Source organism: Trachurus trachurus (assembly GCF_905171665.1).
Source record: "Trachurus trachurus genome assembly, chromosome: 12".
In the NCBI taxonomy this organism is placed as follows: domain Eukaryota; kingdom Metazoa; phylum Chordata; class Actinopteri; order Carangiformes; family Carangidae; genus Trachurus; species Trachurus trachurus.
The window spans coordinates 20981123-20996707 of record NC_139908.1 but is presented as its reverse complement, the minus strand read 5'-3'; the positions used below and the strand labels follow the sequence as shown (position 1 = coordinate 20996707).

The 15585-nt window shown below is 41.1% G+C and overlaps 1 protein-coding gene across 1 annotated transcript in view; it reads left to right on the top strand.

Moving 5' to 3' along the window:
- The window catches only part of LOC310995124 (leucine-rich repeat transmembrane neuronal protein 4), a gene marked incomplete at both ends in the record, with an annotated part of 100780 nt that extends 93333 nt beyond the window's left edge, over positions 1 to 7447 (top strand). Inside the window, one exon of the mRNA XM_083984052.1 lies at positions 7127 to 7447. Coding sequence (XP_083840178.1) covers positions 7127 to 7447 — 321 coding nt within the window. The remainder of the gene's footprint in view (positions 1 to 7126) is intronic.
- Positions 7448 to 15585: the final 8138 nt, after the last annotated feature.

Genomic DNA, 15585 nt, shown 5'->3' with positions numbered 1-15585 from the left:
AATATATCTGAAAACAGAATTATTTCAACTTTATGGGGAACAGTGTTATATACTAACCTAAATAAATGTCACTAAAGTTGGTTAAGCTGTACTGCATTGATGAGGTGCAGTATAATGAATTTATATACCACAACGTGACCCTTCTGCACCCCTGCATTCACACTCAGCATGTGAACATTTGACCTCTCAGACTGAGCCTGGATGCAGGGGTCATGTTGGTCTGACTGTGAATTCCACTAACAGTGTGGTAGGACATGCACATCTCAGTGTTTGTTTGTTTATTGCGAGTCATATCCCATCATGATACTGAACAGCACATTGCAGGTTTTCCTCACGTTGTGCAGGCTTACAAGAGAAACCAAATCCTGCAAGGTTGGATGGGGATCCAGGTGATCTTGGCTTTTGGGGGTGGCTGAGAGTGTTGGCTGCTTTGTTGTGACATCACAAAATTACAGAATTCCTGACAGCTTATTTTGTGAAATACATGAGGCCTTTAATAACAATATGCAAACTAACTCCTTTCAGACCAGATAGCAAATTTACACAGATTAATTAATACAAGAAAAATGTCTTAGAGTGATTTGTTTTGTAAACACTGATCATTCATTAAGAATATGCAAGCAAATGTGAAGCCGAGCTAATGATGGCAAAGGGAATGATGTTGTAGTGGGTGGAAAAAGTATGAAAAACACAAAACCCAGAGTTAAGATTTATTCTACATGGCAGTTAATACTTTGTACAACAACAACTGTGCTGTGGGATGTGGCTATACTTGAACAATTTCAGCAGCATTAACACTGAAGCTTTACATCAAATATGCATTGCAGCCTGCTTTAAATATAGATGGGTAAAATGAATTATGGTAATATATCACCAGACTCCTACAAAGAGGACTAGAGGGATGAGAACTAGACAAAGAATGGAGTAATTAAACATTTTTTTTCTAGTAACCCAGTTATGGCTCCTTTCAATGACTACCTCAAAATGATTAGTGGTCCTACAAATTGTTTTATATTTGATAGTGTATTGGACATACACTGTACAGACCGGAAACAGCCTATTTACATACACATGCTGTATATAGGTTGTGTTTTATGATGTGATATTCACATGGGGAAGACAAAAAAGATAACAATGACTAACCATTCCCAACATAATTCATTGGTTTACAAACATAAAACAAACCTGAACATTAATGAAAGCATAAAAAGCCAAGGCAACATTTTTTGAGGGGGTCTGTTGCACCTCCTCTTCACTTTGTTATGCTTCTGTGTGCCACAATACATTGACTTGAGAGGATCAAAGAGTTTGGCTGAGAAAACGGCAGACTTGTGAACTGTAATGCTCCTAAAGCCCAGGGAGGCATTAGCATTGTCTGCCTGTGGCACTGTTACTGCCTCCTTAGCTGCTCATAAAAGCATGAATGCAAAAAGAAACACAACTTCTAAGGGCCACTGGAATACTGTTAAAAAATAATTTATGGTATTTGGGGCTTTTTGTAAGAGTTACTCATGACTCTTCTAACAAATTAGAGCTGTTGAAAGGAATAAATGTCGAACGTGATACGCAGTCAGCAGTTCTCCGATTGGGTTTAGGCGGAGAGACCTTTTTGCTCACATAGATGTTTGTCACTATAGGTACTGTATAATAAATGCATTTGAAATTTACACTAACATTATAATCACATTGTGTAAAAATGACCATAATGGGGTAATGCAATGGCCGAGTAGTTACTAGGCCACACACCATATGGGTATAATGAGGTTCCCAGTTGGACTTCCAGCCCTTTACTTTATAGTCTCTATCCCATTCTCTCTCATCTTTCTGGTTTCCCTGTAAGAAAAAAAGGCATGACGAATGACTTAATAAGCATGAACACAAAAGAGGTCAAAGTCCCATGAAAGCCAGTTTAAGAAAAAAGATTTAACTGATGCTGTGTTTATCTCCTTGGGCCTGTTGGGTCAGAGCTCTGTGGCCTAAGGTCAAACTCCAGTGTGTTCAGGCATACAGCGATAAACATCCAGGAAGAGGCACGATGCCAGTCATTGTCAGTGGACGCACATGCCAGTAGTGGTGGCAAAGATCCAAAGAAGCAAACAAATCCATCCAACAGTGCAGTGTGTGGAGTTGAGTGAGTGCGTGTGTGTTTGTTTTTCTTCCCTTAATGCAAATGTACTCTGACAGGTAGGAGCTGCAGTATACGACGTACAACACAGGGTGCAGCTGCAGCAACGGAGGCTAACACACACACTCGTGATACACATGAACTGCAACAACATCACTTTGTCTGTGAAACTTGTTAATCCTGTGGAGTTGTCCCTAATGTTGAGGTATAGTGGCACTTTGACCATTGTGCCCTAGCTCAAATTATGTCCAAAGCTGATTCTCAACTTTTTTTTTATTGTCATCTTCTAACTCACCCTCAAACAACCCAAAATGTTTGCAGTGATGGACCAAGAGAATGGAAGAGGCTTCATGCACCCTGCTCCCTTCTTGATCTCCAGGTTCTTATAGTACTGTACATGTCTTCTTCTCAGAGGGAGGATAATTGCTGGTGCCTTCTTCTATCTTAAACTGAAATACATAATTCATAACTGTCAGGCTCCTTGTTTTGACTTTCAAATGTCCTGGTGCTTTGCTGCTACCTGGCGCATAGCGACGTGACCCTATGCTAGACTTTGCCTCTCCCCTGTACTCTGTGCTCCACCGTGCGGTCAACGCAGCTCCTACCTCTTATCAGCTGCAATCTGGTGGATATGATGGTGGTTAAGTTGCAAACTAAGGATACTTTCCATAATGAAACACACCAACTGGTGGCAAATTACCCAATTAATCAAGAACTGGTAAAATACTACTTTATATCTGCTAATTGTGCCTAATTGACTGCAATTCAGATGGATATGTGAATGGTGTGTTTAGTGCCCAACAAATACATAGAACCTACAGGATTAGTGCCTGAGAGAACCTGTGGCTTTGTCTTCTTATGCCTGACTGGAGGAAGCATCTTCCCTGCTTTATGATCTCAGGTTGCACTCACAGGGGCAAAGATGTAAATAGTGTGAAGATGTCACAACCAGGATTGTACAATATGAATGTTTCAGGTCGGCTGAGATGCTTTGCTGTACCACTTACTGTATCAACACAAACACAGCAGGTGCAGCATAGTTTATTTTCTATATAATTATAGAAAATTATAAATTTTCAGAAACTCTGCATTAAAATGTGCTGCCATATTGTGACTTTGTGATGTCACAATATGGCAGTCACTGCTTTCAGCCAACCAATCTTGTAGTATTTCCTTTCCTGAATTTTTGCAGTCACTCAAAAAACAGTTAGCCAATCAGAAGAGAGATTCAGAGATTTGCCTGAGAGAGAAGGGTAAAACTAGATTGAAATGATTTTTGGTTCTGAAAAAAATATTAAGCATGATCCCTTTAAAACTAAATAGTGACAAGTAATGATCTGTTGAAAAAAACAATTACAAACATGCACTTCTCTTTAAAACAACAGCCAAAATGTTTCTGTAACTCAGGGTACTCCAAGCCCCAAACAAGGCATGGAGAAAAATCCATTGCATCAAAAAAGACTGGATTAGTAATGGAAATAGAGAACTTGCCCTGTGCTGCTTTCATTTTGTGAAAAAGAGGAGGAACAATGTTTGCACGGTGTTTGACCTGACAGATAGTTTGACCAGACATCACTCATTTTCAATCCCAACCACGCACTTTTAGAACATTTGGAAAGTAAATTGAAGTGTCTGTTTTGTATTTCTGTTCTTCTGACCAGATGTTATCCATTACATATTTGGCTGTCTCCACTGTCGACAGCCTATTCAGTGTGAAGGAATTAATAATTTTCTAATGCCGAGAGGCACAAAGAGAGGCTGATAGCATCCCTAATGAGCGAGCTGTACCTTGCAACTACACGGATGGCGGCTGAATATCAATAACGCCTTTTGTTCAGGGAGCATTTTGGGTGTATGACTTTATTCAACAAGCCCAGTGAGGCCGTGGCACATGCATCTTTCAACAACACATGCTTTCTTTCCAGACCTGCATTGAATAGCAAAAAGTAAAGGCTCAACCTCCATTTCTATATACTGGCTTTTTTTTTTCATTTGCTTTCCTCATTCTCCCTCCTTTACAATCACATCCATGCACAAACATGTGCACACATACACACACGTGGGCTCAGCACAAGGCCAGATTTATGCCCTGACAATCTGATAGAATCCACTGAAACGGTAAGGAGTTAATATCGGTTAATTCATTCGCTGGACCTGGGCAGGGAGCAGGGAGCAGGGAGCAGTGAGCAGAGCTGAGGTGGACTGAGGGTGTGATGGGAGATGAGGTGGCGGTGGCGGTGGCGGTGGCAGGGTTGGTGAGGGGTTTAGTATCTAAATGAGGGGAGTAATCCACTGAGTGCCTATAATGTAATGAGTCAGTCTCACTTAATGGAGTCTATTTGAGGAAGAAGGAGCTATAGGAAGGAATGAAGGAAGGAAGGTGGCAGTCGTGGAACATGTGATGGTGGACGTAAAGGTGGTTTGGTGAGATGAGCACACTCTCAGCAGCTGTTTGATTTGTGTTACTGAATTGTGCTGCAGAAAGTGTGTTATTGTAAAGCTAGGGGTTACAAATAACACTCTTTTTTAAGCTGAAACAGAAATGGTATTAACACTCTCAGAGTGGCATTATCTTAGCCCTGTGGTACAGGCTAATTCCTGAACTGCCAAGCTGCGTTAGAGCAGACGATTTCCATTTGACTTTGAAATCTGCGCATGGTCACACACAGACACGCACACATAAACACACACTATCTCCTACCCTCTCAGCCAAGAATATATCTGCATTTCATTGGAACAGTCAAGAAACACCCGTCCTAAATTCTCTTACGCTCCCTCAAATATAATTTCTCTTATCAGAGTTACTCTATACGATAAGTTAAATAAATGTACAAGGATTGCTCAAGACTGACGGCTCAATTATTCTTAAATCCTCTTTGTTGACTTGTCTTCTGCGGCTTTGCTTCTCTGGGACATAATTTAGAGTTTATTTGGGATCACTAATAGAATATTATTTGTTTTCCTGTTTGCACCTGTTTCCTTTCCCTTCCACTTAAAAGAGTCAAATAACAATTTTCTTACTCGTTGTATGTAACCATGCAGCTAATTTTCGGTTTGATGTGCCAAGGTTCTCAGCACCTGCCGCCAACTCTTCGCTCTGGGACTGTTTCTTCAATGAAAACTTGTCTGTTGTCCAAGGAAGCCAGACCATTGTTTATGCGAGGGTGTGTTGCATTTGAGCTCTTCGGATGTTCATGTTCTGATGCTTTGGAGGAGCCTGGATGAAACCCAGTTCATCTTCATAGCAACAATATCGGACACTCATACAGTATCTTCAAATCTTGGCACTTAGGCCTACATCCCAAACATTCTGCATGATTAGATACCGACGAGAATAAAGTGGAAAGGCATGTCTCATCCTAGACTGATCTTTTTAAGAAGTGGCTCTTTCCTTTAAACAACATTTCTTTTTTTAGATTAAATTACTGATTAGAATCTTCCCCTCAAGATCAAGTTAAGGTTGAAGAAAAAATGTTAGTGGTGTGCAAGAGAGAGACAGTTGCAGTTGTGACACTTCTCTGCTTCCAACGCCTCCTCAGGAGTCAGTGGTTTGTATTATGCATGCGTCTTCCGTGCTGGTGTCATATCTGTAGCTCCTGCTGTTGTTGTGTGGCTCCTTGTTGCCTTGTGTGTACAGATTTGATGATCTGTCGCTCTGCCAGGCTGCGGTGTTTAATCCAGGTCAGCTGCCATCTTACCCTGCTGTTTTCACGGCCTGTTAGAAATCGCTTAATTGGCCTCTTTTTTTTTTTTTTTACAGGGCCAATAAGTGTGTGTGTTTAAAGTTAGGGGATAGACAGTGTGTCACTAGAGTCTCATCTGTTTGTTTGGCACCGTGTTATGGTTATGGGGAGGAAGCACAAGACCAGACACATGGCCAGATGTGACGAGTGCTCCTGGCTGTGACACAAGTGACGTGGCGCTGAACAGACTACAGACCTACTCGCTCCAACCCTTGTACCATACATTTAACAGAAAAATGTCCTTTTGACCACCATCACAGTGAGCTTTATAATGGGAAAAGTCACGGGCAGGAAGGACACTATGACACCTGCACAAAATGCTGTGCACACCTGTAAAGAAATCTCATAGATGCCTCGTAGTAGACACATTTTACAGGATCTTTTGCAGCAAATGGGTCTGGGTGTAGTAGGAGGCTCAGGTGGTCTCCATGTGAGGATGATTACAGAGGGCCAGTACTGAGCTGCCAAACTAACTGTGTCACACAGGCACAATGAAATGTTGTGTAACAAATTTGCTGCACTGGAAAAGCTAAACATTGTTAAAATATTTATTGGAAAGGGAAACAGCTGTGGCTGCTGTTGCTGTAGTTTATCTGGGGCTTGTTAGTTTTATTTTTTTTATTTTTTTAAGTACAGTAATTAATCATTTATTCTTAAAAAAAAAAAAAATGTTCACCAAGATCACAAAAATAAAAATAAAAACTCACCCTACACTGCAAGTGAGATTTCTCTCACCTTCAATCGTTTGGGGTGAAAGGAAGCTAAGCTCAGCTGGAGGCCATACAACCAAAACTATCTTCATGGCCTGATAACAGAAAGTTCAAGTGAGGGGAAAATATGATTTTCTTTTTTTTTTGGCTATTGGCTCAAACATATTTGTTCTGTGGGCAAATATGTTTTTTTTTTTTTAAACAGCCCTCTACAGCACAAACATTAAGCCTTTTGTAGATAAACTCTTGACTTAACACTTAACTCGTTCAACTTGTGCATGTCAGACACTGATGAGCAGTTTTCACAGCATTACTCACTCTAAGATCCTCTAGAAGGAAACGGCAACATTTGGATTTCTATCCATCTTTTAAAAAATCTAATTCCTGGTTTATCAGTTTACTGATAATCTGCTTGTCTAATGTCTTTTTTTCTCTGTGTCCCCTTTTGTTCCCTCTCCTTGCTTCTTTCTCATATCTGCTTCTCTCCTTCTCCATCTCACCTTCTTATTTCCATCTCTTTCCTCTCCGTTCTCTGTCTTTCTAAACAGGTCCCCCACCAGATGGGTGCGCTGACCTTCTACCGCTACGAGCAGCCTATCGTAGACTACTGCCAGGCCCATCAACCCCTGCGGCTCAACATGGGCTACGAGGGACCCCCACAGGGCCTGGAGGGCCTGGAGGACCTGGGACCGTGTGAGAGGGGCACTATACAGACAGTGGCGCTGCCCGCCGTGCCCTCTGCCAGCATAGGCGCTCCTATGCCCGGGCCCCGCTCTCCACCGCCTCCCCTCAGACAACCACCTGAAGGCCCCGGCGGCGGTCCTTACCCTACCGCCGAGCGCACCGGCACACTCAAATTTGGACGTTAGCGAGCCACGCCTGGTTGTTAGAAGTGGGGCCAGGGGGGCCTTTGATTCACCGTGACTTTGAAATGAAGGGGCAGGCGAGCTGGTTATTCAGTGGGGCCTTTGTTTTCAAAACAGAACTAGAGGACAACATTTTTCAGATTCTGCCTGGAGGGATTTCATCATCAGAACCACAATTCTCACCAATATACAATAGAGGTTGAGACATAATCGCTGATTTTTATTTCGTTTTTTTTTTTTTTTTTTTTTTTTCAAAGAACCTTAATTAAAACATACTCACTCATGAGTGGTAATCCAGCATATAATAAAATAGATATATTTAATTGTTTCCAAATCTGGTCTTTACCACGTCCCAAGCCCTCTTTGCAGCCCACTTGCGCTTTGTCAGGAGAGAAAGGGAAAAGTGCAATAAACAGGAGTTCTGAATCAGACAAAGTTACAGGTTGTAGACTTCATGTGAAGAGCAGGAGGCTTCTAACTGTGATCACTATTCCATTTTCTGGTCAGTAGTCGTTAACAAAGGCAAATCAATATCATTATTCCTTAACGAGAAGTCATTTTCTCAAGACAAGTGACGAGAGAGTTTCTGTGTCTTTTGTGTTGCTCTCTTTTGTGTCTTTGGATGTTGGGTTTTCACGCTTCAAGTCCATCAATGTGCATGTCAAACCAAAGAGTTTTACTTGTATTTTCCTTTAATGCACATACGCAACTTTAGCCGAGGGCGTTCTTAAAATGCCAGTCGTTCTACTAAAACTTTGCCTCTGCTGAATCACGTCCACAATTACAACCAAATCTCCAGTTAGTCTGAACTCGTCTCCACGGATTAATAAAGCATCACACACCAGTGAGGTAGTGAAACTCAAATTTGAATGTTTTTTTGTTTTATTTGTTTTTTTCTTTTCATTTTTGCTTAATCATCGTACCCAGTCCTCCCAACTTCATTTGAATTGTTATTCCTGACTTTGGAGACGCTACGAACCACAGAAACACGTTAAAGGAGATATTATGGCATGTTCCATAAAAGTCTTAAACCCACAGTACATTGGCCCTTTCCACATCAGAATGGCAGGTCTTTGTATATGATAGTATCCCAGCTGAATGACTCACTATGCTTTAATGAGGTAATCATGGGGATTTTTTTTTCTGTGGTAAAATAAGTACATCTGAATGCAACTTATTGTACATATTCTTGAAAGAAAAGAAAAAAAAAGGTCCACTTTACTGAAGATCAAACCACTCTCACTGCCCCGAACAGTCATTGGAAACATTGTTGAGTCAATGTTTGACTTTCATCACACTGGACAGTTTGGAGAGCACCATGTTGCAAGGGTTGGCAAAGCTCCGGCCGTGTACTCCCAACGTCTCCCCTCCACCACAGAGAACAACAGTGCCTAGTGGGAGCATGTTGAACCAGCACGTTGACTTCTCTTTGACCTGCGTATGAACCCGTGGACTGCACTGGGAATATTGCCTGACATCTCCCTTTTTTTTTCAAGAAAGGGTTCCTGCGGTGCTGGACTTTATTGCACTCGGTAACCCTTCGGCCACAGTGTCGAGCACTTCTACTTATTGACTTATGGAGCTGATGAAGACTTCAGATACGGGCTGTGATAGCCTGTCAAATATCATCTCCGGCTTAATCCAAGCAGTGCTCTGGGGTCGTTTTCTACATGTCAGTGGACATAACTCCCGGGAATTGTGGAGAACTGTGCTCGGTCCTCCCACAATGCAACTGATTAATCCACAGATGAAAACTGCGTAGGGGCCAAATTTCCCCACAAAACGTGGGTGTATCCTCAAGATAAAAGAAAAAGATAGTTCTTTTTTTTTGTTTTTTTGTTTTTTTTAGTTTGTTCTATTATTTTGTCTTTTTGGCTTGGAACAAAAAGAGACAGTTTTTGAAGTGTTCACAGATGATGTCAAGAAATTCTATAAGACTAATCAAAGGACAAAATTGAATAGAACTTATTTATCGTGTAAATAGTGAATCTTTAATGATGAAAAAAAAAGTATGAACTTCACTTCTTCTGAAACACAAACTGCTTGTGACCAGAAGAGGAGCCTTATTCACTTTCCAGTGGGAATCTGTTGACTCGGTGAAGAGGTTCCTACTGCGACGCTCCAGTTGTTTCGATGATAAATATTTTTCTATCTGCTCCCGTCACTATTCTGCCATTCCACCATTAAACAGAAATTATATTAACTGAAGTTATTTCTCAAACTCCAGTCATATTACTGAGTCACACAAAGAAGGGAAGATCGGGAGGCCTGTTATTGTGATGGATTTGGAAAACGTCAAACCTCATTAAAGATCCATTTTTTTGTTCTGACTTCCCACATGTTTGAGAGCTCGTCATGCAGGGGGGCGGGCGGGGGGGACGGCATATGATGTGTTGTTGATTCACTTCTCTTGTTTAACAAGTTCAACTCTCTCTGCCATTTTAAGGTCCACTCGGGGAGAAGAAATGTGCTATTCTTTATACCAAGAGTTTAACTTGTGAAGGATGTTGACTTTTTTGATGTGCCATTATTTTGTTAAATGTTTTACCGAACACCAGCCCCCAAAATAACAAGCGACCCCCAAAAAGTCTTCATGGTTCCAAGACTAAGAAGGGTTCGGTCCCCTTCGTGTACAGGACATTGCATAAAAAGCAGTTGATTCGCTCAGTATGGTTGCTTAATAGTGCTGGTGGAGTTTACTTTGTAATAGCAGCTGTGCCAATGTCTTTATAATGGGAGCTCTCTCAATTCTATCCATGTATTGTCTTGCCTTGCTCTATATCACCCCTGCTAACTCCTTGGCCTGAATTTCATGTCTGCCTCTTGGTGACTCGGGTGAACCTGTTTAATGATATTCTATTTCTGTCCGCATGCTGATATTTTGGGAAACTACACCCAGTTAGGGAGGAGCTCTGAACCAGAGACAGTGTGGTGCCCCTGAAACCAGACGCACGTGTCATGGACGACTTCACTATTTTCAAAGCAATGTGTTTGCTCAGCCACACCTGCCCCCATCTCACCTGAACCAGAATTCCCTGGCTGTCAAGCCGAGAAAGAGGCTCGTGCCGGGCTCTCAATCCAGGGACAGACTTTCCCTTTAATAGTCTCTTGCTAAAGCTCAGTACCCCCCATGTAGTAATTACCTCAGTTTTCCGAGCAGTGCTACGGGTTCAATTCTCTCTAAACACAATGATCAAAGCCTCACCCATCATTTGTAATTAGAAAATCCTAATAAATTCCGTGATGCTCACAATTAAATCAACTACTAATAAGCAATTGATTAATCATGACTACCTCCCTGATAAAATTGGATATGTTCAGTGGAATGTTCGAATCGTGCTGCCAGTAATTATTTAGTCTTTTGTCCATTTCTTTTTGCCATCAGAGAGTTGGAAGCACAGGCGCTGCATGCTAATGATGCATGTTTGAGCTGAACTCCAGGACCGTCTGCGCTAGCCCCGCAAAGCCAACAGGCTTTATTTTCTCTTCTGCTTTGTTTGTTTATGGTTTTCTACAACCCGAGCTCCCCACCCTGCTCCACTCTTGGGCTCTTGAGTTTGGGCTCAAGTCCACACTGAGAGCTTTTTTCTTTTTCCTTCTTCCTTCCCTTTTCCTCCCCTCTTTTCTTATTTGCTCGGGGTGGGGTGAATAAAGGTCTGAAGAATTGCAGTAAAACTTTCATATTTTAGTGTTTATGCTCAGAGGGGAAGCTAAATGCAAATTTCTAAGGGGAGAGGAAGAGCAGAGAAGAGGTGGAGAGGTTGAGGGGGGACAGAGATGGTGTACAAAAGGGGGGAGGTAGAAGGACAAATATAAGTGCAAGGACAATTTATTCCATCACATGAAATAGTTTGTGATGTCTCTGAACATTCCTGGCAGCTTTAAATCTACTGTAAGAAATGACATGGACGGCTTCAGCCAGAGGTTACAGTGGACAAGAACAATCCAGAATGGCGTTCCAGCTACTTAAATTAATAAGTAAACAAATCTGATTGGCAGTTTCACTCAAAATAATGTAAAGGACCTGCAGCCTGGCGTTCCTTCAACTTGATCCCGTCGAGGTACTCGCTCAACAAATCAGAACGTAATTTCACTCCAAGGGCCCGCCCCCACACTCCTCGGTGTTCTTTTTTTGTTGTTTGTTTTTTTGCCCCACTCTCTTTGCTGTTCTGGAGTTTTGATTTTATTTATCTCGCAACATGATGAAATTTCAATATTTGCACATCCACTCTATTTATTACAAATGGTATCACAGCTGTTTGTGATTGGGTTTCAAATTATGTATTTATTTCAGATATTTGTCCCTCGTGTCAAAAAGGAGAGCAAGAGAAATGAGCAAACACACAACCACACACACACACACACACACCTACACACACAGGCAGAGGAGATTATCACACAAGTCAATGGTTCTTTTAACTTCATCATTGCCGTAGAGGTGATGACATCCAGGAAAACAATTCAAAGCTCTTTGTTTTGGATTCATTACAAGTAGATTTAAAAAGATTACTTGTATGTGTGATTAAAAAGAAGAGCAGAGGAGCAGAATCACTTGTTGACCGGAGCAGGGAAACACACTGCTGATGTGAACAGCAAGGCTGCTTCTCGTTGAAGAACTGACATATCACGGCCCCTCTGCCTCCTGGCTAAAACCTGCCTGTATATAAAGATGGATGCTGATCTCTATTACCTTCCATTGTACAATATCAGGCCACAATAGTGGTCTGGGGAGTGGAGCTGTGGTATAAAGCTGTTACACTCCTATTTCATAATAAATAACTAATTAAAACCAAACAGATGAATGAACACTAAAACATATATCAACATAATTAGTAACATTTGATGTGCACTTTTCGCTCATGTCAGCCCGCCACCGGGGGACAATCAATATGATTTGGCTTCCCTAATAACAACAGAATCCGTCAGCTATAACAGTTCTATACAGTTTCCATCCGTGTAAATGTCAATAAATTTGTGTTTGTGTTACTCAACATCAACAGCTAGCTAGATACTGAAGGGAAGTTGAAGTGAATGCTTTTTTGTGAAGCAGTAGGCAATTTGAATCACTAAACTAACAAGATGTGTTATCTGGTTATCACATCTGGAAAACCCTTGGCATCAGTCATGCACAACTTAGTCACACACTTAAGTATTCTGTAGCGTCACAAACTGTACGTACTGTATTATGCATGCTCACATCCAGTATACACCCATACACTTGTATGATTTAAACACCTTTATAAGAACTATTTTATCCAGAATCCACTTTACTTTGTCAGTCTTTAACAATCATGCATAAATGCACACACATGAAAAAAAAAAAAAAAGAATAAAAACGAACAAACACAGGCAACACCTTGAAAATGAAAATAAGCTACTGCAGGTTTTGACACTTTCATCCATTCCCGTTCACCCAAGGCCATCTGCGACGGTTCAGTAGGTTCTAATCCATTACCTGATAAATAGATTTGAAAAATTAATTCCAAGCCAGACGTGGATTTGCAGCTTTTTTTTCCTCTGCCATACATCTGTGTCTTACCCGCAGGCAGCGCTGGGGCATACCCATATACAGCACACAGTCTTGAGTCCAGAGAGTCAACACATATACATATGGATAGGAGGGGGTGTCCGGATGGGGGGTGGGGGGCGTGCAAGTAGGAAAAAAAAAAGAAAATAGCTAATGCTCCCCATCTGCCACTTCAAGATTTCCACTTTCTATTTTTGTTAGTGTGTCATTAGCGCGTGTGCAGACTGCAAAGTGGGAAGAATTAATAACTTTGTCAGGCTAAAAGGCATAGAGCGAGACAGGAAGCCTTGCTAGTGACTTAGCTACCCTGCATGTACCCAGAAAGCCTGTGTGTATGTGTGTGTGAGTGTGTGTGTGTGTGTGTGTGTACAGCAGCACCTACTCCTCTACCTCCTCTGAACCAACATCACCTTTAATGTTCAGGCCAGCCCGGTCCCCATTGATTGTTATTGTTCCATGCTGTTTCACATTAGCAGGAAGTCTTTAACCTTTGACCCGCATTGTCCTGATTCTGTTTTTCTGTCGTTGCTCGTGTCAGGGGGTACGCAGAAAGGAGAGGCACGATCATTAACCTCTGTCGGTGAAAAACACACTTTTGCGTTTGTCTGACAAAGCCTGTTTACGCCCCTAATTGGATTTAATGTGAGCACCGAAGAAAAGGAAGGTTTTTATTTAAATGGTGTGCATTCTGCTCCTGCAGTCGGCTCGAGAGTGCAGCGAGAGAGAAAGCAGAGAGGCGCTGACAGAAAGCAATATCAGAATTAGACTTTGTTTCCTTGCAGCCTCAAAGCACTTTCCCCATTATTTTGCTTCCTCTTTAACGCTTTCCATGGAAACCACAGGATCCCCACTGTCTCCTTCTCATTCATTTCCTGCAGAGAGCATTGTTTTCTGTAGGGTGTAAATAAGCGCTGCATTGTTTTCTTTAGTAGTTGGTTTGTTGTTGATTTTTTTGTTTTTCTTATTTGGATTTTTTTTTTGTTATTTTTACTGTATTCAGACCTTAAGCATTTTTGTGGAGACCTGGTCCAAGCGCAAAAATATGGCTCTTTGAGTATATTATTGTCAGAAAATGTTTTGTAAAAATTTTGATGATGATATCAGAAATAAACATCTAAAGATGGGAGTAGTGATGTCGTGTTTACCTGTACATGCTGCACTGTAGCTTGCATTGAAGGGTTACTGTGTGTGAACACAGACATAATGTCAGGTAACAGCATAATGTTTTCTGATCCTCTGTGCTAATGGAGGAGCAAGGGTCTGAGAAAATAACTTGGGTTATCGCAGGTTGAGTGTAAAGACTACAAAGCTTAATGGAATAGCATAAACTTTTGCATAAGCATGCTACCAGGCTGGTTGCACTAGAACAAGGCCATAAAGTAGATGTATGATAAAGTATTTCACTGTAAAAAAAAAAAAAAAAGTGTTGTATTTTCTAGTGTAAATAACATTAACCGGATATTACAATGCCAATCATTTAGAAGTCTAATGTTTAAGTATAAATTTACTTTTGAATTAGTCAGTGTCAGGTCTAAAGTTATGAATTATCACGGAAGAGAGAAGTGAGTTTTAGACTGTGTAAACGTTGCTGTATTTTAAAATTAACTTAATGTAATCCTATGTAGTCTAATTGTTTGATTTTTGCTTTCTTTTCATGTACAATCATACATTTGCTTGATCAAAGGTCCAATGGATAGTCAACTTACCTGATCAAATCAAATAACTGATCTACATGTTAGCTTACTGCAGTAAGGGTTTTGTCTTTTTATAGCTTCTTACTGAAATGAATGGAACTACAATTTCTTAGTTGAAATAAGCTTGAAAAGACTGAACAAATTAAAACTGACACACAAATAATACCACTACTACTAATAATGCAAATAACAACAACAACAATAAAAATATGGTATCATGTTAATTGTATAGATAAGGCTGAATGGGCTGACTGAGCACAGCATATTACACAAATCAGATCTTGAATTGTGGTGACAGCCTATAATTGTCAAAGCAGGCAGGGTAATATGAGTGATTCTTAAAGCTAAATAAGATGGGAAATGACCAATTAAACTGAATTAAAACACTCTAACACAACCATATCATGTTTACTGTCACTACTGTTGCTGTTACCCACTGCGCTTGCGCTGTACAACAGCAGACTTTGGTGCTAGTTGTTGGTAACGTACTGTATGCCCTGGAAGCTTGGTGAAAAAAAACTTGTCTCATTGGTTCAGAATTGTCAAGCTCTGAGGCTTCCACAGAGACTCCAGCTCATGCTGTGTGGGAAGGGGGCTCAGTTTTCAGATGGCCTATGGCTGAAAGAGATGTGACTTCTTTAGCCCTGAAAGCTTCCCCACTGTCCGCTCAATTCTCTGCTGTGATACAAGGATTTCCTCAGCAAATTGTGCCTCAGTCGTGTCTGGAGAGATTCAATTCAGTCATATTCAGATGTCCAAAGACTATATAAACATAAAATTCTCATGGGCTGCTCCGTAACACTCATCCAAACATCTAAACAAATTCACAGTAATGAGTGTAATCTGGACCTTCCACCACCTGCAGCACTGCAATCAAAGCGAGGGCACAAAAATCAAGCTCAGCAGGCTGTGACAGCCTG